This window comes from Dicentrarchus labrax, unplaced genomic scaffold (assembly GCF_905237075.1).
Source record: "Dicentrarchus labrax unplaced genomic scaffold, dlabrax2021, whole genome shotgun sequence".
In the NCBI taxonomy this organism is placed as follows: Eukaryota; Metazoa; Chordata; class Actinopteri; family Moronidae; genus Dicentrarchus; species Dicentrarchus labrax.
In genome coordinates, this window is record NW_026136711.1 from 21,974,266 (window position 1) to 21,999,579 (window position 25,314).

The window sequence follows — 25,314 nt, forward strand, 5'->3', positions numbered from 1 at the left end:
TATATTTAAGGAAAGCCTGACTGTTTTTGTCATATCAAATACACAACAGTAAAATGAAGGACAGGAACTACTAATTTCTGTCAAAGCGAAACTTGTAATCTAGAGTCTTTCCATTTTTGCTCAGAACATGTGATGGCAGTTTGCTTTCACATGATTACACACATGCAGATCCCTTTGAGCAGCCTGCTCCCTGCGAGTGAGCACTGCTTGCTGTGAGGAGCTCGGTGTGACCTCTCGCTCGTTAGAAGATAAAGGATATGGATATGAGTGGACATACATTATAGGCTGCGGGTCATCAGGTGGTCTTTCAGGCTGCAGCTGCCATATTTATTTCAGAGGGAGAAGACAGAAAATAACAAAAGGAAAAGAAAAAAAACAGAAATTAGGCTGTGCAAAGAGACAGCAGATGGGTTGAGAAAGTAAAATAAGAGAATATGATGGCTAAACAGAAAATGAAGGACGCTAGAGGCAAGATGTAGAGCGACTGTAAATACAAGGTAGAGTCACAGAGCTTGGTTTTCAGTAATAATGAAATGAATATTAATGGTCAGGCCACTTGTCTTGTCATCTTTCTCCTTGACTGATCATGGAAGCAGGCTGCACACTCACCATAATCATGTCCTCAGTCTCAGAGGTGGTCAGGGGGATGACAGGAAGAAGGTAATTATGCACTCGTTCACACCTTTCTCTTCAAGTTAATTTTACATTAAAATGTGCGCTTCACAAACACAGCTATGCCAGCACACAGCCTTGTAAAAATACACATAACGCTTATTAGAAGGTGTACAAATATTCAGATATTCAAACAAAAGACATTCTTAAAAAAATAGTACAGATAATTCTGAGTCTTATAAGTCAGTTATAAATGAATGAAACTAAGTCCCTTTGTAAACAAGTATCTTTGAAATGAACAGAATCTACAGTATGTTTGTGCATCAATCATCTAACAAACAAAAAAAAGCATGTGGTTAGCTTCAGTACAGCAAAATAAAGACAACTGTCAACCAACTCAATCGTTATGAAAACAACTGAAGTGTGATGATTTTTAACTGAAGATGTACAATACTGATACACATTCAAGTAAAATGCTTTGACTAACAAATACTCAGTTCAGTCGTCCCTTATGATTTTGACAAACATCACTTTGGTGAAAACGTTTCAAGAATCTCAGGCTACCTGAATATATTCTGTGGAATTCAAGTGGGTTGGTTTCTGTCAGCAAAATCTATCAGATTTTAAAACTTTCACTTTAAAATTGTGCGATTAAAAGAAGAAAGATAAAACATTTTTTTCAATTATTCTTAATATCAATAAGTCCAATAAAAAAGACCAAAAATAACAATGAATATATCCTGCTAATAACTATCACCTGTGAAAGCCGGATATGTTCTTTTGCACCACAGACCTCCTTTGTGGTCTATTTACCACATCAGTGCGACACACTGTTGCACTGTGTGGCATGTTCCTTCATTACGATGAACATGAGCACTATAGTTTATTCAGAGTTACTAGATCACTCATTGTGGATTGATCCGCAGCTTAAAGTAGTAACTAACAAATATATATCCTATTTATTCCTGTTTAAGTACTATTTGCTAAAAACTACGGTGCCCAGCTGAAGAAAGTATTGTTGGTTTTGGTCTTTCATAGGATTTGTTTACAATAACCAAAATATAGAATATCACCAGCCTTGTCCATACATATTTCCCCATTTGAACAAACAGTGAGCTTTTATAATCTGCGCTTCCCAACCTCTTGAATTTAAATCCTTTATTCCCTCATCCTCAACTAATATGTCTCACTGAACGTTTACTCCTCTTCTCCAACGGCACCCCACCACTCCTGAGAGGGAGCCTCCAGGCTCTTCTGGTTGGAGTCTCCGTGAAGTTGCTCCTCTCCCTCTGCCTGCTGTCCACCAGTCTGCTCCCAGTCCACCTCTTTAAAAGAGGTTCCCCCGAGCTTCTCTCTCTGTAGTCTCTATCCCCTTGATCCTGGATAGGCACAGAGTGGACCGAGGACGCCGCCAGGGACGTCTCTCTGCTGTCTGACAGGAAAACCCCACTCCCTGAGCTGTATTCACTGTTCGACTCTGCACCTAGAGCAGTGATAAAACGAAAGGAGGAATAGACAGATGGTGAGAGGACTTCTATAAACAAACACCACATGAGAAAAGCTAGGTTGCCCAAAAATGTAGTGCTGGGATTCAACCAAAATCTGCATGATGGTATTCGAGCTGCACTGTGACTTCAGTCTAGAATAACTACAATCTCTTCCATGAGTTGTGCATGGAGGAAAACATATCTTAAAATGAAATGTCAGTATGTTATGTTTCATACAAATATGCTTTAGAAAGATTGTTAAAACAGCTCAGGGCAATAAAATGAGACTAGTCTACAGCCATGCTACTGGCTAACAGGTTTATGTTTACCAGGTATAACGCTGAGCATGTTAGCTACTAATGCCTCAAATTGTTGAGATACACAGCATGAGACAGACTGATAGACCCACAGACAGATCAACGTCTCCACCCACAGAGCCCTGCTGTAACATGGCCAACAACAAAGGCAGTGACAAAATAAAGATAACCTATAAAATGTCCTTGAGAGATGTTAAACCCTTGAAGTTGACTTTTGATTTTCACTTCCCTGTCAGCTTTGATGCATAACATACTGAACCATATTTTTTCATGATAAATCAAACATCAAAACCACCAAACTGAAAGATCCAAGAGAGATCACAGAGACCACGTTTATTTAAAGTAGTGCAACTCTGGTTTAATATTCCTTACAATTATTGGGCTAATCCTTGCTTACATTGACGTTTTTATAGATCCAGCTCATTTCTCTTATGCTGTATTTAACTGTTATATTTTCACACATTTGCATTTGCATCTTGCACATTCAGTTTGGTTTAGGATGATTACTGAATCAAGAACCAGAAAATCTAAATGAAATTCAAGTCCAAAAATGTGGAAGCAGGGGAATACGTATAATTCTTGTGTTTTATTTTTTTTATTCTTACCCAACAGAGCAGACATATGAGCCAAGACAGCCGTGCTTGCACTTATTTTTCAGTAATTATTTTACATTTTTTTCGTTATCTCGAGAAAACAAAAGTCAGATTTCTCCAGATCACAAGATAATTCATCATCACCAAACATGATCAATCAAGATTACTTATCTTAATTATGATGATGATGATATAAGATAATTATGCAGAACTTGAAAATGAATGTATGGTTCATTTAATCGCTCCTGTTTTCACCTTCAACACTGATCACTGTCGGGGAGGATACATAACTGAACTGAAAAGAGTTGTTAACAGAATGTTCATCTGAGTATTCATTTAATTAACAATTGATTAGTAATCCATTTTCTGGCACTGTGATGCAATGCTGATAAAAAAAATATCAGGAGAAAATAGAGATTTATTAAATGAGCTTAAAGGTCTCTGCAATGTTCTGATTATTTTTACGCACTTTTACCAGGCTGCTGGCTCATTTTAGTCTGTATGAAAATTAATATTAACTGGCACATTGCATGTCATTCCTCCATGAACTGTAAATTATGTCCAACCAATGCTACATCTAATACAGTATACCATCTATGCATGCTGGCATAGCACTCCTGATCTCTGATAAACATTTAGTAATAATTAGAAACGACCTTTTGTTTTATTGTAACAACGGGTTGATTATCCCGTTATCTGTTGAGAACAGTAAAAAAAAAAAAAGAAGAAATAATCCATTTGTGATCTTGAGATAACAGAATAAAAAAAAATAGTCATTGCAAGCATGGCCATTCTCGGCTTCCGTAGTATATCATGCTTGTCACACATTCTTGCGGTTGTTAATGAACTACAGCATGAGCAGCAACACCTTGAGCTGTGACCTGAAGTCAGAACTCAAAATAGGCACTGAAATTTGGTTAATTCTAAACTCATGTAAGGTAAAGGTCTTCTGCTCTTTAATTGGACGGGTTCATATAAGCAGCCCAACCACTTGAATCCTCAGTGTTTTTTAGTTTGTTCCATGCAGGTTAACAGGATCAATTTCATACGTGTGTGTGCCAGTCTGTTGACCTTTTGTCTTTGTGTGGCTGCGAGTGTTTCCACATAACGCTCTTCTCAAATCAATATCTCCTTACACTAAGCCACCCTGTCATTACCTGCAGACCTGATATGGATACACACAGATGACAAGAACTAACCTTTCATATGAAACAATAGAGTAGCAAAAAAGAGGCTAATTGTCTCTCTTACAGGTGATCAATACATCATGACCTACAACGAATTATCAGAGGCAACTGAGTTTTGTGCAGTTAACAGAATGACAGGTTTGAGAAAGTCTCAAGTTCAATTCAGGAGGAATCTAAAAAAAAATAAACCTTTAAGAATGTTTTTTTCTCTGAAAATCACTTTAACATTTCATTCTAGGCATTCAGAATGAACAGGGGCTGTAACCTACTCAAAGACGTACTTAGATTTCAACTCAGTGACAGGTTCTTAAGACACCAAACAGTAAAACAAAACAACCTTTTTCTTTTATTCTCATCCTCATTCAACTTCAAAAGGAGAACTATACACTTCTATACATTTTAAGCACATTCCACTTTCCCCTGCTTATTTGCACTACACTGCACTACCTCACCTTAACTGTGCCCTTGATTGTTGACTGTTTATTTTTATGTCTTTTCTATTACCTAATATTTATTATTTCCTATTATTTAGTATATTGCCTTTTGCACCATGGGTCCGAGAGGACTGAAATTTCATCTGTGCTGTATGTCGTGCATGTATAGCATATTTGACAATAAAGCTGACTTTGAGAGACATGTTGAAAGTTACACTTATGATCTCCAGTTAAGAGACTTCCAACACTAGAAGCAAAATACAAAAAGAGGAAATGGTGTTACATAGCAACATGTAGTACACAACAATAATTACCCTGAAAATAACTTCAGAATATTGAAAATTGAATCGGGAGCTGGAGCTCTGTTGCACTTAGTCCAAACATAAAAGACCTTAAGGCTCATGCTGTTGTGTCACACATCCCCAAAATATGATATTAGAAAAGATGAGAGACGTCGCAGTGGAAATCAGTTCATGTTGACCCAGAGTATGAGACTGGGGCCAGGATGGAGCGCACACAGGCGTTTGAACCATGAGAGTTTAAACTAATTCCATGTAAACTGCATAGCTGATTGAATGATAAATTATGTATTCCCAACAATAACATTGGACAATGACGATTTCCACCTAGTGGAAGAGAAGTTGAGAAAAATACAAGTCATACAAATCAGCACTAAACACTATGTACAGTATCAATTTAACTCCTATTTATCTTTATAAAAATGCATTTAAAATTCAAATAAAAAAACAACCTAATTTGAATCTAGCCACAAGCTCTTACTGATAAATTTACACCCACGTCATGTGCATTTGACTGATGGAGCCAAGAGAAAAATGAAATAAAACACAAAAAATATGCAGACTGAGCTTTGAAAGATCAACGAGTTTGGTCTCATGTTGGTTTTCCTCTGCTGGTTGAACGCCTAAAGCAAGTCACAAAATTTAATAAGTCATTGGGGAAGAAAAATCCCATTTGGACTGGGAGATACACATTTGGCATGATATCTTAATGTTTTTATACGAAAATTGTCTCTTACATTTGATTTTGAGGGGTTTAGTGGTGCCTTCAGGCAGCAGTCTATACATACATCTGAGTGACAGTTGATCCTTTACTGGAACTAGACAGAGAAAGATGCAAAATATTCAGGCTCAAAACCTGTTGGGTAAAAATCCAATATGCAGATTGCATATTGTGTAATGAGTGACAACAGCAGCTGTAGACTTGAGACTACAGACTTGAAGGTTATTTAGACTTGAGTCTCACAAATGAGGACTTGAGGGCTAACTGATTTGACTTGGTGCAACACTAAAAAGCAAAACATTTGAAGTCTCAGATTTTGGTGGTAAAATCCTGAAATAATAAAAAATAAAAAAGACAGGCAGGTCTTGCTTGCCAAGAGTTAGATGAGATCAATACTCCTTTCATATAGAGTATGTCGAGTAAGTAGAAACTAGAGCCATGAGCGATTATCTTAGCTTAGCATAAAGATTAGATTATCCCGACTATATCCAAAGTAAAAAAAAACAGAAACAAAAAAAAAAAAAACACGATCTACCAGTTCTTTCAAAGTGCACTAATTACATGTTATTGTTAATTGGTTAGTCTCTGCTACTGGTTGCCTGGCAACCTCAAATTAACACCCCAGGAAGTCACTGCACCAGGCCAAGAAATACTCACAGCACGTTACTCCACATAAAGCAACAACTTTTAATTTCTACATTTATGCTTGTGTACATATTAAATTAACAAGATATATTTTTTAATCAGGCTAGCTGTTTATCCCTGTACGAGTCTTTATGCTATTATAATTGCTGCTGGCTTTATAATACATATGCTATACAGCTCAATGTGGTGGGCTCCACTGGGTCCCGGCTAATCCAAAAACGGATCCAAAGACTTGGAGCGTTGGTGGAGCTGATGTGGGCTGAATGAAGCCTTAATATAATTTTAACGAGTGAGTTATATAAAAATTCACCCCCAATTAGCTATAGAGACCCAAAACGTTTTCTGGCCCTTCTGCTTTGGCTTCATCTTTCAGCCAAAGTGGTTGTTGCTTGGATTGGTAATTATATTCTCATCTAACTCTAAAAAAGTGAACAAGGGCGTTTCCCAAAATGTCACACAATTCCTTTGGAGGAAAAAGTTGAAATGCTCTGACCATTTTAAAGCTCAATACTCAGAGACCTGAACAACTTACATTATTTGTTTAGGAAAATTTGTGACATGACTTGCACTTTAACAAGACTTAAGGTTTGACGTTGACTTGCCCTAAAAGACTTTAAAATAGCTCTGGTGACAAATTCACTTGTGTAGTGACCTATGTTTGAGACTGAAAGGATGATTTCTAGGCTGCTGTCTGACAGACTGAGGAGCCATGTGTGAGGAGGCTTGGGGGTTGATCCGGTCACCAAGACAGTGTCGGTATAGAGAAGTAGGAGGGAGCGGATGGGTGGGTTGGGGGGGGGGCCAGTGAACCAAAGCAGCCTCCAGTGTCCCGAATGCTCCACTGACCGGGCTGGGTTGATCCCAGTGTGACAGGAGCATGGCTACCTGTCACATTATCATTCACAGTCATAGACCCAAATGTCGTTCCAACTCGTGCATGTGCACATGACACATAAAAAGCACAGGATTTGTCAACACCTTTCAGTTTCACTCTATTTTGCAGCAAAAAATGGAGATCAAGATGGACCTTTGAGCTAGGGTTTTCTCTGGTGTAGTTGTAAAGTTTGAGCTTGCGAGTGGAAGATAAAGAGAGATGTGATACTGAGGGGGTTGGACAAAACCAGACAAATACATTACAGTTAGGAGCCACAAGTCCCGTAATTCAAACCCTTAAACCCTTACTAAGAAAAGACAGCAGTCACTTTTGTAGAGCATCACTCAATTGTAAATATAAATGCAGATATAAAGAAAAAAATCATGGTGTGGATGCCACATTACATCATATACATTCTTACACAGTGACCAAAACTGGATAACTTCTGGCACCAGTTCTCACATCATCCCAAGTCAGGTTATATTAAAAAAAATCTGACAGTTTGAGAGTAAAACAAAAGCAATTTGTCAACAATTAAAATAATTTGGAAAGATGATTGAGTTGAATGTGACACGGATGGCCTCATACACTGTGCTCCTCAGTCAGACTGTACTTTCTGACAACACCATAAACATATTAGATTCAGTTCTTTTAGAGACGTGGAAAACAACTTTATCTCACAACTGACTACAAAAACTTCTTATATGCAAAATAATACAAAGATGAATTATATTATGTCTAGGGTTCCAACTATAGAATATTTTTGGGATCAATCACTTATATTGATTTTTTTGATCACTCTTATCATTCAGTTCATTAAATGAGAATAGTGAAAAAATCCCATCACAAGTTCCCAGAGCCCAAAATGACATCTTCATATTGCTTGTTTTATCTGACTAATAGTCCAAAATAAAGATATAAAATATTCAATTTGCAAAACAGAGAGAAATTCTTTAGAGAATCAGACAATTATTTATGTCAATCACCTAATCTAATAATTGCTGTAACTCTAATCCTATGTATTTAAAACCCATCATCAGCTAGATGTTCAAAATTAAATTTATAATGTAACTGTGTATTCTGTTTTGTTTTTCTGTTGTTACCGTTCCGTTTGTGTCCTTTAAGTGTCAACTAGGCTATATTTGGATAGATTATAGGGGCCTCCTGTTTGGAATTGAACTAAACTGAACAATATGGCTTGTGTCACAAAGCTGTAGAAATTAGGTGCTATGAAGCTGTTATCATCAAACAGGCTTATTTTCACACTTCATGTCAACTCATGATTAGACTCGCTTCATCTCACTTCATTCAGTATTGACTCTTTAAAACACTCCTTCACAAGCTTTTATGTCTCATGAGGATAAATTAGTGTCAAGTGGAATTGTGTTAAAGTGCTTGTGCATATTTTACATTGAAAGTAAGTTTTACATATGGTGTCCGTGAAGCTGTGGACAGCCCCTTGGTGAGTGGCAGCACACTTCCACCAGAGGCTGTTGTGTCTGGGCTTTTCATTAACACCTAAGAAGGTGTCAATCACAGTTTGCTTCTGTGGGGATGCTCATAAACAAAACAGCAGTAGAAACAAAGTCCTAATCCCCCGGGTTCCACCCAAGCGGCAGCTACTACAGCTGAATGCTGAAACCAAAAATCAGATGCTTTAGCACACAGTTTTCTGATGGCCATAAAAAATTAGCTGACTGTATTGAAACTTTCTTCCTGAAATAAACTGTCAAGAACTTTTGTATACATTTGTAATTTATGGTATTAGCAGCTACTGTCTCTTCTCTGAAATGTGTCTTTCAGATATTAAAAAGCTTAAGGCAGCACTAGTCAATATATATATTTTATTTACAGTGTAATGTAAAAGGGGCAGCTCATTATGACAAAGCCACAGAGAATTATTACCCAAATCTGTAAGTTGCCCTCAGCTCTACTGAGTGTTTTAGTGTTTAGTGTCTTTCAGTTCATTGTTTTGGTTTTACAGCCTGCAACTATTTGGTTTGTTGTTTTGGTTCACTCTCACTCTCACTGCTCTCATCAACCTTGCTTCTGGCAGCATCAGCAAAATGGACCCTAAAACACTTATTTCATCATCAACATCATATTTCAATGATGGGTTGGTAGAGATAAAAATAGACCTAAAAAGAAGGTGAATATCGGACTTAAATTTGTCAGGTGGCCAAAAACATGTTATTATTAACAAATGTTAATTAATTAATGTTAATGTTGTTGTTGTTAATGTATAAAGGCTGCACAGTAGATATCCTTTTATAAATGTGAATTATTTGGTGAAACCGGCATTTTTTTCTGGCCTGCTAGGTTTACCTGTAAGTACAAAAAAATGTATGTGCTGCATATGCAGTATAGCATGATGTACACATACCTGAGACATCTGAATCACTGTGCGATTCTTCTTCTTCTGACAGCCTCCTTTTTACCCGCCGGACTTCAGGCACATAGAAATCTCCCTGCCGAGCCAAAGGGGCCATGAACTGGATCTTACCCTCTTTGTAGATCTCAAGGAACGGGTGTGCACACAGCCTCCTTTCCTGTGAGGGATGTTTAAATTTGGTGCGATTAAAAACCATGCTGTACAACAAATATAATGCATTAGATTAACAGTTTAGGTAGTAATTAGTAGTGTCAGCAGACTGCGTACATGTTAAAAATGTCACTGCTAATTTAACTCTGACAGTGGAAAGACTCCAGTGCCAATGTTAAAATGAGTGTCATCAACACTTATTACCTCTTGAAAATTTGCTCTATGTGTTTGAATGCACACATACATGGTGTGCATGTAATGGACAGAGGAGACACCACAGTAAGATACAAGCGCAGACATGCCAATAATCCCACAAGTCTGCAACCAGTCACCGATTTATTTTCATATATGGAAACCTCAATGCTTCACCTCTGAACTAACATGAACGTCTTCACACCCCACATCTTGGATCCCTACAATCTGTCTTTATGAATGTTCTGCCTCCACTCTTCAAGCTGCCTCTACTAAAACTGCCATTCTTCTTCTGTTACTTGCCTCACTCTTTTAGAAGTGGGAAGTCTCACATGACAGAGACCATTCCACTTCTCCGGGCTCATTAACCTTTCATACACCATGTTTGTTATTCAGCTCATGTACAGCCAATGTCTGTTACTTTCACCCTTTTGGCACATGCCAAATGTTGAGCAATACTAACACACTGCAGCTACAGTGCAGTATCTCAATATGATCAATTATTGAAAGATAATTTGTTTTAATTAACTAAAATTGATGTCAAATGTCATAACTACTGGACCATTACTGCTGAGGTGTAACACATTTGTTGCTGTTTGATGCAATTTAAGAATTGATTATTATCTGGTGTGATATTCTACTTTAGACTAAAGCACAAGCAATATTATTTGTCTTATGGTGAAAAGGGATAATAACTGAAAGCAAGGCATGACACATAGACTAGTGTAGTTTAAAATTAGGCTGTTGTAATTAAAAGGAGGGTGAGATGTGCATACATTAAATTGAAAATAAAAGCATGGTAATGAGTACCTCTGTATTCACACTTCCATCTCCAAACCCTGTGTTTCATCACTGACATGAACTATATTATCCGAAGTACTTCAGACCATAAATTATTTCCTACACTATGGCAAATTCATAACATCTCCCAAAGAGTTGAAACTGTTCAGATTATTGTTATTTCTTGACAGATCCTGGGAGTACTGAGTCCCTGTGCCCCTCGCTAACGTTCCAGTTTCAAACTAAGTGGAAGTGGTGACAAGCAGATTACTGTTCAGTGGAACAACAGAGACGTCGCACACGTAGGATCTGATAATCAGGCTCGTAGACTGAACAGATACACATAAGATAGATTCTTTGTAGGAGATAGATGACTTCTTTTCAAACTCTTGCCTATCCAATCTCTCACCATCTGTCTCTTAGCCCAATTATGACAGCAGTGACGTTTCCTCTAGCTCTGCAGGAACAACATTGTCAGATTCAGTGATTTCAGCAACATCAATTATTGGTGGATATTTCCTTCAGAAACATCTGTATCCTCATTGGCTTGGCTCATCAGCTGGAGTCAGACATCGACTGCAACATATTGCATATTGATGTGCATGCAGGCGTACACACACACAAGTTTTTTTTTGCAGTTTAGACACTAAATAAATGATCTAATATGAAAATTTTTTTGCTTTAATTTACAGAATACAATAAATGCAAAAGATATTGGATTTGGCTAGTTGGTGCTGAACACAACAAGGGATTGGAGAGAAGCTCACAAATGCAGAACTGCCGACAACATGTACCGAATAAGTAGACTCAACAGCCTAATGGCACACTTAAAAGATCCAAGCACAAAAGAATTATATGCCAAGGGTGGATTTTAAAAGCACTGCGTTTACCCCTAGAGGACAATAATAGAAACACCTAACTAAAAATGAATATAAAGAACATAAGAGTGAGGGGCCACTCTTTCTCTGTCTGAACAGCTACTATCCTTGTTTCACTTTTTTTAAACAAATCCTGGACTCTTTGCAGAGGGACAGCCTACAGTTCAGTAAGTGATTAAGAAAGTGGACATATGTTTGTGTCATAACATCCTGTAATTAATTAGTAACGCTTACATCCCGGAGGCCACGTAAGATGTCTAATTTTAAACTGGCATTGATAAAAACAATTTTGTATTTGCGTCACAGTGTTTGTGGGGTCCTGCCTAGGTCTAATGTCATTGGGACATTATTATTTACACTGTGGGAAATGGAAACATTATGAGCAAAGAGGTGTTTACAATGGAAATTAGGGTACATCAGTTTCTACATAATGGCCTCAAATAGACCTTGGCAATTATGTGAAGGTGCAGAGAAATAATGTAACCTAATGCGCCCTTCAAGACGGCAAAAGACACTCGAGGTTAAAAAATATATTCTGGCTTTCTCAAAATGTAAACAAAACTGGAAGTAGGACAAAACAACTTATCAGGCCTTACCGCTCGTGGGTTGTGCTATTGTGACTTGAATATAAGCCATTTTCCCAGCTCCATCATAAAAATCTGCTTTGTGAGGCTCTTTTGTTTGGGTTAAAATTAAGATGTTGGGTAAATTGTTAAAAATGTACCCTTTTCGCTTTGTCAATGCAGTGCAGCTTACATTTGTCATTATTGTTGAAACTACTTTCCTTGTCACATCAAATAGTTTTTGATTTTGTGACAGAAGCACCCATAATTCTAGGTTTCTTGACACTGCTCAGCCATAACATTATGACCACTGACGTCCGTGGTTGGCATATATTAGGCAGCAAGTGAACATTTTGTCCTCAAAGTTGATGTGTTAGAAGCAGGAAAAATGGGCAGCGTGAGGATTTGAGCTTTGACAAGGGCCAATTTGTGATGGCTAGACGACTGGGTCAGAGCATCTCTAAAACTGCAGCTCTTTGTGGGGTGTTCCCGGTCTGCAGTGGTCAGTAACTATCAAAAGTGGTCCAAGGAAGGAAAAGAGGTGAACCTGGAGACAGGGTCATAGGCTGCCATGGCTCATTGTAGGGGAGTGAAGGCTGGCCCGTATGGTCCGTAAAGTAAATGCTGGTTCTGATAGAAAGGCGTCAGAACACACAGTGCATCACAGACTGCGACCAGGTGGTCATAATGTTATGGCTGATCTGTGTACTTTTTTCATGTAAATTTATGTCCTTGCAGAAAGCTATTAGGTTTCTGCTAAAAGTCGAGTGAATCATCTGTGCATCTGCCTTTGTAGCTGATTGTTTCGAGAATTTTCATGCCTTCTTTCCATTATTTCGTTTGTCTAACTACTGAACATCTACAAAAAATTAACCCCCGCTCAAATGAATTCCTTGTGAAAACAGAAGTCCTTGTGAAAACAGAAGTCAGAAGCCGCATTACATTCATAAAAAAGTAAAACTGCTTTTTGGCAGAAGGTGAAGGAGGGAGTAATTTTGACATTTTCAGACCAACAGTGATGGCCAGACAAGTGAGTGAAGAATAAAGGAATTCTAAATGCTAATTCATTCTGAACAGATTGATATTCAGCAAGAGGGTTCGCTCTCCCGTGCACGCTCTAAACATAACTGCTGTTTTTATTGCTTCCTGAGTCGGAAGTTCTCCAGAAAATGTATAACAAGGGCACTCTTTTAAAATAAGAGTTTAATTTTACCTTAAAAGGACCAATATGGGATTCAGTGACACCCAGTGGTGTGTTTGCAGATTGCAACTCCCTTACTTCACCCTCCACTTCCAAGTATGAAGGAGCAACTACAGTGGCCACAAAACAGGCAGAAAATGCAAATGGCTACTACCTAAAGCCAGTGTTTGGTTTGTCCGTTCTGGGCTCCATGGAAGGCGACCCACGGCATCAGTAGAAAAAAAAAAAGTAAGGATTTCACACTAATGAAAACACATCTATGAATATTATATTCCATTTTTCGCTAATAGATACTCCTAAATATTACAAACTGGACTTTTAAACTATGAAAGACAAAACCAAGATATATTGTTTTGCATTCAACAACCACAACTTGACAGCTGCAGCTGTTAATGCCTCAAACTCATTGTTCTATATAGTATTTAATGTACAGTAGACAACACATATTTAAATAAGAAGATGACCAGAATTTGACCCCAATACCACACATTAGCTTCACAGAAAGGCAGATGAAGTAATGTGCGTATGCAAAAATACCAGAGGCTAGACCAGCAGCAGGGCGGGACTTGTCTTTTGTGTTTGAAGGCGAGCCAGAAGCATCACAGTTTAGACCTGAACACCTTTTTCTGTACTTGTACATAATGTGCACGTAATGCTTAGAGCTGATAAAATAGTTGATTATACATATTATATTCCATCTTCGCTAATAGATCCTCCTAAATGTGACCTTTAAGTGATTTTTCAAGCAGAACTCTTTATGTCATTATTTTCTGACATTCTATACACTAAACATTGATTAATGAAGAAAATAATCATCAGATTAATTGATGAAGAAAACAGTAGTTGCATCCCCGTGGTGTTTTTGTAATATTTTAAGAATTTATTATTAACTGTAATAAAAAAACTACAATTATCTGTACTTAACTGTATTTAAGACTATTAAAAGGCCTTGATTTTAAATTATTTCTTTAACTGACCATTATTATTTGTGCACCACAAAGAGGCCTAATAGGTATAGGCTCCATGTGTGGGTGCACAAATAATAATGGTCATGGAGCCTATACCTATTACTTACAGTCCCTGCCAGGTGAGTAAATCACCAGTCTAACCCAGTGAGCCTCGCTATGCAGTGAGGTCAGTTTCTCTGTGTCCTATAAACAGAAGACCTGGGACAGAGGGCGAGCAAATAATAAGACCAGCAGTGGGATCACTGTGACCTGAGACAAACTGTGCACAGTGGGCTTTTTTAATTGGGTAGGGGGCTGTGGATTGTGTACCTATTGATTTTTGTTTGATTTTCTCCATACTCGCCTGCAGTATCAGGGCCTCGGGAGCCCATGAGAGCACTTAAGGGCACATTTCAACAGGGTCATAGTAAAGTCATTTATTTCTTCACAACCTCCACAGTACAGGAACGGTCATATTATTTAGACAGAAAGATATCAGCTATTTTGTTTCTCTGGTATGAAAACATTATTACATTGAAGCATTATTAAGGGAACAGACATGGGAAATTACAAGTGCCAACAGAACATGACCTCACCTTACTTTGATTAAAGCAGCAACAAGGAACTTTCATTTTGTGTGGATTATGATGGCCCCTGTGGACAAAACCGGTATTGTTTCCACAGCCTCGTTTCATTGATTTCAAGGGGAAAACGACCAAATCCGACACAGTGGCAGGAATTAAAAATAACTATATAGAAATAATTTTATTGTTGATGGTCTTGATGATCATAATCATCATCATCATAATAACTTGAATTTATATAGCACCATTCAAGGGACTCAAGGACACTTTACATATAAGAGAGGCATCATTATTAAATTGAGACTGTTGTGTAGTACGTGAAGTAGGTTGAAATTGACTTCACTATAAAAAAAGACCCTGTAGAACTGGTTAGAACATCTTTGCTTCATGTTGTTATGCCTGCAGTTTAATTAAATTAATTTAATTCAATTAAGTCCGAATATGGAAAACAACAACAGTAATCCATCCTCATTTGTTCTCAGAGGCATCTTCAGGAGTAGATGCTTCCTTTCACAAGCACACATGAGCCTGTGCCAACACTTTTTTTTAAAACAGGGAACCATTCAAAGGTACCATGAAAGCTTAATGAATGGGTTAGAGAAAGCTTAATTATTGAGATAATTCACATGTCACACTTAAATAAACCTTGTTATTATGGTGCTTTAACTTAAACACTGTGAAAGAAAATATGTATCAACAAAGGATTATAAATGAATGAAATTAATTTGGAGTGTAGGAGATTACCAGAAACATGCACACAGGTGCATACACACAGCCCTTTAACCACATTGCGAGCATTTTCTCATGCTAGCTGTGCATTTGAAGCCACTCTGCGGCAGGTCCTGAGGGAACTGGTGAAGGATATTCGACATGAAGAAGAGGATGTGCTAGTGTCCTCTCTTCTAGGTCCCTAGCCTGGGAACAACATCTGCACGGGACCCCTGTGCAAATACATTACATGTGCCAGTGGATAAATAAATTAAGCTGTACAGGGTATTTTTAGAGCTCTAAAACGGGATTTCTGTTACAACACAGCTATACACTTATGTTTAGTAAGTTACTTTTTCCTGGAAAGTCGCCACTCCATCATACAACACTGTAGATAAATGTATAACTCTACAAACAACACATTTTTTTTATTTAAAGGTTTAGTATTTTAATAGGAAATCACTGTAGGTATAATAGGAAATGTAATAACTGCATATACCCTAAATTTACGGAGATTATGTTTAAATATAGCTATTTGAGTATTTTGATGTACAATGCTTAGTATCCCATTGTTACATATTATTTTTTACATTACAATTCTCTAAAATAACAAACTAATATTGTAAATATGCAATGTATTTAATGTTTGTTTTTATATATTGTGTATTTTTTTACTTGGATACACTCTTGGAAGAAAGCACCGTAGGTAGACAAGGCAGTTTCATAAAGTAACTACTAAATAGCCAAAATGTACGGTGATTGGCCTTAAATGTGGCTGTTTTAGATGTACTATACTCGTTTTTTCACTGTCTAATGGACATTTTTAAAGCTAGTAAGTCTTTAAACTGACTGATTAATACTGTAAAAGTGCAGACATTTGTTTTTGGTTCTATTATATTATATTTACTGTGTTTTAATACATATTTCTTAGTTATACACATAAAAAACAATATTGTGATATGAAATTACTGCAGATAATCTCTACAGTTTCATAAATTAACTGCACTAAATTTACAAATCGTAACCTAAGAAATAGCTGTTCTTTTTGCGTTATATGTCTGATTTGCCACAGTTTATAAACATTTATAAGCAATATTGTACTGTAAATAAATTATTTTTGGCTGTAAAACCTGCTTTATTTCTACAGTGTTGTTTTGTGGTAAATTATTTACTGTAATTTGATGACATCCATATGATTCCTTACAAAAACCAGAATAAGGCAGTGTACTGTAGTAAAGATTTAACATGATTTTGAGTTTTTATATGACTTCTGCATGTGTGGTAGCCTTGGAAACAAATCACATTCTGAAGTGCTGTTTATGCCTAGAATTCTAATCAAACAAAAAGTTAAGAAATCAGACTAACTTTGAATGCTTACTCCAATATTCATTGTAATTAAAGTTAATGATTAAATTATGAGAGTGCATTTAACTGAAGAATAATATCTTTAGAAATTAAAAATAAGACACACAATAATAGGCATGAAGGGTCAGTGCATATTATTATATACTAATCCACATAAATATGGCTTGGGTTCTAAAGTATAAGAGTATAATATTTAAACTTTGTTTATGTTAAATATGTATTTTTCCCATTATTGTCCTTTCTCCTATTGAGAATTCATTTTTTAAGTGATACATTGTGAGTGCTGTTGGGCAGGATTGTTAATAATCACTTTTACTGCAATTCCCTTACGAGCAGCAATTCAGTGATAAACAAAAGAAGAGTGAATTCCTTTCCACTGTGCAGCTGGAAGTGTTGAAGACAGGACCAAAGAGCTCTCTGCCTCAAAGAAGAGATATATTACCAGCACGAAAAAGGCACTTTGGGATGGAGTAACAAATACTGTGAATACATTTGTGCACCAGAGGAGTGATTTTAACAAGGAAAATACTGCTGGAACTGTAAAATCTGAATAACCAAAGTCAAGCCTGACACAAATAAAAACCTACTGTATGCCTGAGCAACCAATTGTGGTTAGGAGCCACCTCCCAGTTGGCTCTTGATTAATTATATCCACTCCCTCATCTGGTGGCATGGATTAGAAATGCCCACAAATGCATACCATATTAATCCTAAAACCAAATAACCTTGAGACACCATGAGATTGACTGTTCTCCCAATCACAATTCACACAAACCCTGTGTTAATGAAGCTGTTGTTAAGTTCCAGTCATCTTCATTATCAATTTATCTGTCAAATAGGTTTTATTGTTAACCAAATCAATATTGAACTCAATTAAATGTCAGACAAGGGTAATAATAATGCCTAACACTTTCTCCCACAGCCAAAAATGACATCTGACAAAATATATGAAACTTACAAAGGTATGAAAAAGAGAAAAGCAAAACTGCAAGTGTCAAGATAAGTATCGCCTCTCCACGGCAACAGACAGGCAAGTCTGTCAAACTGAAAACATGCCTAGGTTGCTACAGAACCTTGCCCTTTTACAGATAATGGTGATAATATCTTACTGCCGTGCTAACCAGACGAGACATGGTGTGCAGCAGTAACACAGGGAGGAAGTCCCCATCTCATTTTAGTTATAGTTGAGATAAAATCACACTTGGATCATTTTTAAATTATCTTTAGACTTATGTGCCAAATATGTTTCAATACTGGACTTAGCAATAGACCAATGTTGAGTTTTGTGCTGTAGAGTTCATGCATGCATGTGGCGACAATAATGTGAGATATTCCTGAGATATGCGAGAGATTCCTAAGGGAATAAATCAAAACTATTAACTTTTTCCAGCATTTTACTGTCTAAAAAAAGCAAAGTTCATCATGATAGTTAATAACCCAAGGGACATTGCACCTCCTGTACCTCAGAGTCAGTCTAGATGAACACTGAAAAAATGATAGAGAAAAGTGAAGATCTGCTACCCACAGGGAGATAGAAGGGAAAAACAAATTTTTTTTTTCAGACGGCCAACAAATGATGAGTCTGAGTACTGCGACGGATACAAACAACAACCTCTGCCTCAGCAATGGCCTCTTATCTCCGGAGGAGAAAGGCAAAAGGAACTGAACACCACTGTCTGCATTGGAAAGGGCTGCTGATGGAACAAAGTAGCACATAAGTGCTCCCAACCATTCCATTGGATTCAAATAATTTGCAGCCCTTTTGGATATATTAACTATAATTTACCATTTCCTGGTGAGCAAGAAAAAAGCGACTCAAAAATCCACCACTCAAGCTATTTCTATTCATCAGAATAACAAAACATGACACACAAAATACACCAGTGACATAAAACAAGCTTCCAATTACGAAAGTAATTCTGCACCAATTGATTTGCAAATTCAACTGAAACACTATAAGCTTTAATTACAACCTATAGCCAGTAAAAGAAGTGCATTAAGGTAGAAGTTACACTTAAAGGGGGAATGTAAATTATTATAATAATAATAATAATATGTGAACATCTATAAATAAATTAAATAAAGGTTATGAGAGTATTAAGAGACATTAATCCAGAGTGTCTTGTATTGTATTGTTGTTGTTACAAGTATCTCATTTGGCTTCATCGCTGTGGGTGTCAGGGCACCTTTATGTATGCATTTTTCCAGTAAAAATAATGGTGTAGTGCAACCTGTGGCCCTGGAGCCACAGGCGGCTCTTTAGCCTCTCTCAAGTGGCTATGCGCCTATTTAGCTAAACATATGTCCCGTATATATACAAGACATCCCTAACCTTGGTACCCACTCTGTGGAAGTGCTAATAGAAATACAAGGATATAGAACTGTCTGTTTTCAGTCCAGTTGTCATTTCAGGGTCATTCTGGTCATATTTTCTGAGGCTTGTTTGAGTTCAGATTGCAGCCCACATGGTTCAATGAATATGAAGAAGACATATGCAGCAGATTTCTCTTACATAATACATGCAGCAGAGGAAATAATGTAGCAAATACAAGAGAAAAATTATCCATCAATGCATGAGTATTTTATCAAGCTTTAAAGAATTGAGAACCAAGACATATTTTGGTGTTAAATGGTGCAGGGACACTACCAGCTTAGGCTGCAGTAAGTTAAAATGACTTCAAAGGTAATATTCACCTGATGGTTGATAATGACAGCGGTCTTTCAGTGGCTGCAGGGCACAGAGACTCTCTCTCTTACAGATAACATGACCATAAGAAGATGCCTTCTATCTTATCCCAAAGGGCATTGCAGTTTTTCTGGGCATTTAGAAAAACAGAAATTGGAAAGTGGAATTGAACTGTCGCCAAAACCTCCACTCTGGTAGTGAAAGAGTACTCTACTGACTAAAAATGCACTCTTATAACACTGAATTCATGATGGGCAAAATATTTTTTTTTTTATTCAACACATTCTTCCTTGTTTTAACATGGCGCCTACATTACCCACAAAGCAACTTAACCACTGATAGCTCAGTCGGAGATTCTGGTGTATTATGCTATTAGCGGCATGTAGCCTCGAGTCATCAGCCAGAAGCAGTGATGAGGAGTGGGCTACAGAGGTCGGATAATACTGTCTAACTCAGCACCATATTTTTTTCATTTTCAATCTTGTAGTCTTCATCCCTAACCGACGCCGATACACTTGAGGCAATATATCAGATTTCGTGCAGCTCCTTCTGGAGCCAGAAAAGGCTTTATACTTTTCTTTACATGTGCAGTAGTACTTCCCAAGACATGTAAACAGACTTTGATGTGCAAAAATCAATGGAGGTCTACTTTCAGAATTTTAGTTTTGAAGTCAGAAAAACTGAAACTGTGACCTTTGGATCAAAATTGCCATTTGCTGACGTATGTCAGCTCTTTTCTTAGGTTCTCCTGTTAAACTACGTGTGAATTGGGGTACAGCAGTGCCAACACTAGCACTCAGCGGGCAACACATAACATGTAATTCAGGGGACAGTACATTTCACATTTGACCGCTTCCTGTAGCCTGTGTGTTAATGACAGTAATCTGTAAGATTGTGGAGAATACCATTCCATTCAGAGGCGTACGACCCTCCTCTCCCTTGCAATTCACTTTCCCTCCAAGTATTTTCCTTAACCTCTCTAACCATATCCAATGAAATTCATATTAATGGTGTATTTCCTCTATTTTCTGTTTTGCTTTGTCACATTGTTATTTTCAATGTCAAAACAGTAGAACTACAATAGCTTTTCCTCAACAGTACTAGAGTCTTTTCATACATTTTCTAAGAGTCTTATTGCTTCACATAGAGGAGGGGATGATGGGACATAGTATCTCTACATCCCTATTATAGTCTACATTTCATTTCAAAGCCCTGAGGGGGAAAAGGCGGTTCAAAGGGGCTGAGGGCATAATGAGTGACAGTAGTCGCTGCCAGTACCAACAATCCAGGTGTCACTCAAGCAACAACACTCTTTACACAGACTTATTCAGCCCTGACAAATGAACACAGACTGTTTGAAAGTCACTGAGCTGAATAAAGCAGTTAAGTCCTAAGCCTCTTTTTTATCTTTCCCATTTTCTTTAGTTGGCTCACTGAGGTCCCAAACCTCTGCACCTTGGTTAGGTGCCCCCACCCTGTTGTCAGACTCATACTTGAATGGTTCAAAATTGCCTCTTGGATTGCTTTTCAGAAAATCCCTCAAGAGGACACTGGAGCAAATTCATTTAATTTGCATGTCTATCTCAACAAAAGACACAACCAAATTGTTGCAATATCGTAGCCGGCATAAGAGGATGCGTGTGTGTGTGTGTGTGTGTGTGTGTGTGTTCTTTTCTTCTTTATAGCAGAACCACATCACAGATATACAAACTGACCAGGTGTTGGAGAGAGTTTTATGAATTCAATATGTAGTCCTAATAGAGCTAAAACTTCTACAGCTTGTCAAAGACGTTTGGACTTTGCTTTGGTAATCCAATCACAACACAACAGGGTGATTTCAAAATTATTTCCAGGTTGTTTTTGAATGCAAGAAATAGATTCTATTTTTACCAGTTTTCCACATACTTTTAAATATCTGAACATATAACTAGTGTAATTCTTAAGGGGTTTGTTATCGTAGTCCTATTACAGCCAGCAGCTAATAAAGACATATGTGCTTTAAGTATACTGTATCTCATATTCAGGGAGTTAAATCAAAAGCCTATGGTCACAATAGTTTTAATAGTTATTAAAAGGGCTATGCTCTAGTCATTTTCTTAAACATATTTTCACTGTATCAGCATTGCAAACTACAGGAGCAAGAAGGCAGCAGATTTTACAATACACAATCATGGACTAATAACATCAAAGTATATCTTTCAAGCATTTGCTCAATCCTCACATCCTAAGTGATTGATAAGATGGCCACTGGCACAAAACAATTTGTCCCATATCTAAAAATAACTACCCTTCTTACATTGTAATCACACCCTACTGCCTGATCATGATTCAGAGCGACAGTGCAACAGAAGATAAAGTTTAAATCAGATCAATCATATGTAGATGTGACATTTAACACCAACAGTAGATTCCCAGCTGCTGGAGGATGAAAGTCATGTTTGAAAATTTGACAGGCAAACTCCACAGAGCGTCCTGTGGGAAGAGTTAGCTCGCAGGGTTGTGATGCAACGTACCTGATAAAAAAATCTTACTGAATTTGTATATTAATATAATTGATTGGTTAAATATTAAAATACAATATCAGAGACATTGATTTCATTACATTTGAATGAAACTAGATTTTCTTCATCATCAGAAGAAATAACATCTGCTATAACTGAGGGTTAGCAAATATATTAAAAACTCAAACATTCATTCACATTTTTATTTCATAATTAAACTATTTTCAATTTTGAAACTCACTTTGCTCACATAATTTTAACTCCAAGTCGTTCTTCTTGTTTATGATTGCATGACATCAGGAAGAAATGAGAAAAAAGGATTAGGAAGGATAGCTGGGATATTTAACAGGTGTGAACAAAAGAAATTATAATTATATGAGGGGATAAAAAAAGGAAAACAAACACAAATGTATTTTAACTTGAGATGGAGATGAAGGCTTCAACAATAACACAGAAACATGCATGATGCCCAACTAGTGTGTAGCTTAGTAGTAACTGTACTTACTAATTAAAAAAAAAAAAAAAGTTGTTTTTTTTAATTTTAATCAAGTTTTAATTTGATGTCAAACTCCACTGACTATGAACCAAAAATTAATAAATTGGGTGAATTCTACTGCTTAACGTGGTGTCTTACAACTGTGGTACCACATTTCTATATATGAACCAATGGGGTCTTATGAGTGAAAATAACTATCTCATCATCATCATCATCATCATCATCATCATCATCATCATCAGTAGCAGATAGAGAGGGTAGAGTTTATCAGCAGAGATTTATAATGTTTATCATTGCATTCGTATCTATTTAAGTGTTTAGACATGAATTCCCCATTCGATTTACTAGTAATATGAATTGTCTATTGAAATGTTTAGACATGAATATTCCACATTTAATTTAGGCCACCAGGCATGTGCAATTTATTGGAAAAATTGGACTTCAGTGGACATATTTGGTCAGTGAAAGAAAGATGCTATGCCAGGTGGCGACAAAGAGATTTTTGACTGAATGTAAATGAGACAGACATACACATGTTGGACATTTTGAAAAGTTCCTGTCTGACAGACGCTCACAGAGAAGATTATAATTTTGTAGATGGAAATGTAAGAGCTGACAGTTTGCTAATAAATCATCCTAACCACATGACTTGATCCCTGAACCTCATTAGTGTCATGAGTTACAACTGAAACAGAAAAGAAATATTTACGTCTTCTGAATACAACTCAAACAGTTCTACATGAAAAGCATCCTAAGGAGTTTTGAATTTAACTTGTAACTTCTCCTCTATATAAAGCCTTATCTTACCAATGGGAATAAATCACGTTTGAATGCATAAGTCTTCCTCCCTCTTGATAAGAATATTTCCAAAGTTATAAACCCCCAGAATTACAATTAAACCAGGCTTTCCATCTAAATCTTCCAGCAGATGACACTGCCTCCATTACTTTGTCCAGCATATAAAGCCCACAACCTTTTCTGACCTTTCTGAATGTACGTCACTGTTAGCTAAAAGTCTGCATGTTTAACAGGCCCTGCGGACTAGCATCTGTGCACTGCTTTGCATCACTCTCATGTAGACGACACTAATAAGAATTGTGAGAGGCAGCACCTTATGCCCCAAAAAGGAGGCTTCATTCTCTGTCAGGCTGAGGAAGACTTTATATGATCGCTTTACCATGTGTGTCAGTTGCTAGAAAAGGCCATTTCTAAGGAACAAAGGAAAACTTGCTTTATATTCATCCCAGAACCTCTGTGCTGGCAAGAAACTTCAGTGCCCTCAAGCGAACAAATGTTCCATCGTCTGCCTTTCACAAACCTTTAGATCTCTGTGAATGTCAGCAATATTATCCTCCCATCCCAGTCCCCAATCCAGTCAGAAGGCCTGGCCACCACACTCGAATCAAATCTCAAGATGCCAAGGTGTCTGTGATGTAGCCCACCACTAAAAAGCCAAGGCACTGAAGAAAAACACTGGGGCCGATCGATGGTCTGACTAGGCAAATATCAGGCTCGACCATGGGGCAGCGACTCAAAGTGTCTGACAGACAGAAATCGTTCTGCCATGACAAGCCAGGCATGCTAAATGCTGATGAGCTTGTTTGAAAAGGTCTCACCACTTGGGATATTTGAAGTGTCAGCCATCAACAGCAAGCTTTATTTACTAAAAGAAACCCATTTAGAACAGTTTGAGCTGTTATGCAGCTTCTGTTAAATGTGAGCCATGTTTTAGTTTAAACATTGTTAAATTCCATCTACTAAAAAAAAATAAAAAATATTTTACCTTCAACTCGTCTCAGATATTTTATTTTAATTGACTCTACACTGCTTTCAGCACAAATAGTAAAAGTGCCTTCCAACTCAACCTCTTTCAGTCCTTCAACATTATCCAACATTTAAACTCTCTTTCATGCTTACATTCACTTCCACACTTGACACCTGAACAACCTTCTGTTACAACCTGAAATTAGGTTTCAACTCCTTTACCTGCTTACAATTAACTGACGCTTCAGCTGACACTTCAACTCCAACTCCTTAAACTGCTTCAAGTTTAGCAGTTACTCGCCTACAAAAATGTTTCAAAGGCTCCAAAGACTCAACAAGTTTTCATATAGTTCGCATTTTTATTTTCATTTCAGAAATTAAATTGTCACTGGTTCAGGTAAATGTGGCTGTTTTAAATGCTCTAACAATTTCAAAATGGACGGGTGGTTTAGTCAGTTTGATGGTTGGGATAGGCCTGGATTTGCTTGACAATATATTTTTGTGGTCACTCTTCAAATCTTGATACCTGAACATTTTCAATAATATTATTAGGATTCAATTCTCAACTGCTTCTCAGAGAGGACAAGGTTGTCTGCATAAAGGTGCATTCTCCGATGAATACTGTGATCAGGTATTGGACACTGCAAGACGTAAGAACTAAATTACACTGTGAATATTCCCAACAAAAGACTGTTGCATAGTCTAGTTTGACACCACAGAGTGAGTGGAATAACGTCATCCCTGCTGAACTGATATTCAAGATCGCACAGCTGTATTTAAATAAGTACATGGCTGTCTTAAAATAAAATAGTGCTATACCACTTTGCAAATGAGAGTAGAGTCAGGGAAGAGCAAACTAACAGCTGCAAACTGCACCTGCACCGAACAACTGTCCAACCTTGAGTTACACCCAAATATGTCATTCAGGTTACTAACAT

General features: G+C 37.2%; 1 protein-coding gene across 1 annotated transcript in view; it reads right to left on the bottom strand.

The window, feature by feature from the left end:
- Positions 1-302: 302 nt before the first annotated feature.
- The window catches only part of LOC127371416 (testis-expressed protein 264 homolog), a 34,106-nt gene continuing 9,094 nt past the window's right edge, over positions 303-25,314 (bottom strand). Inside the window, 3 exon segments of the mRNA XM_051414206.1 lie at positions 303-1,955; positions 1,958-2,095; positions 9,553-9,718. Coding sequence (XP_051270166.1) covers positions 1,810-1,955; positions 1,958-2,095; positions 9,553-9,718 — 450 coding nt within the window. The 3' untranslated portion in view covers positions 303-1,809.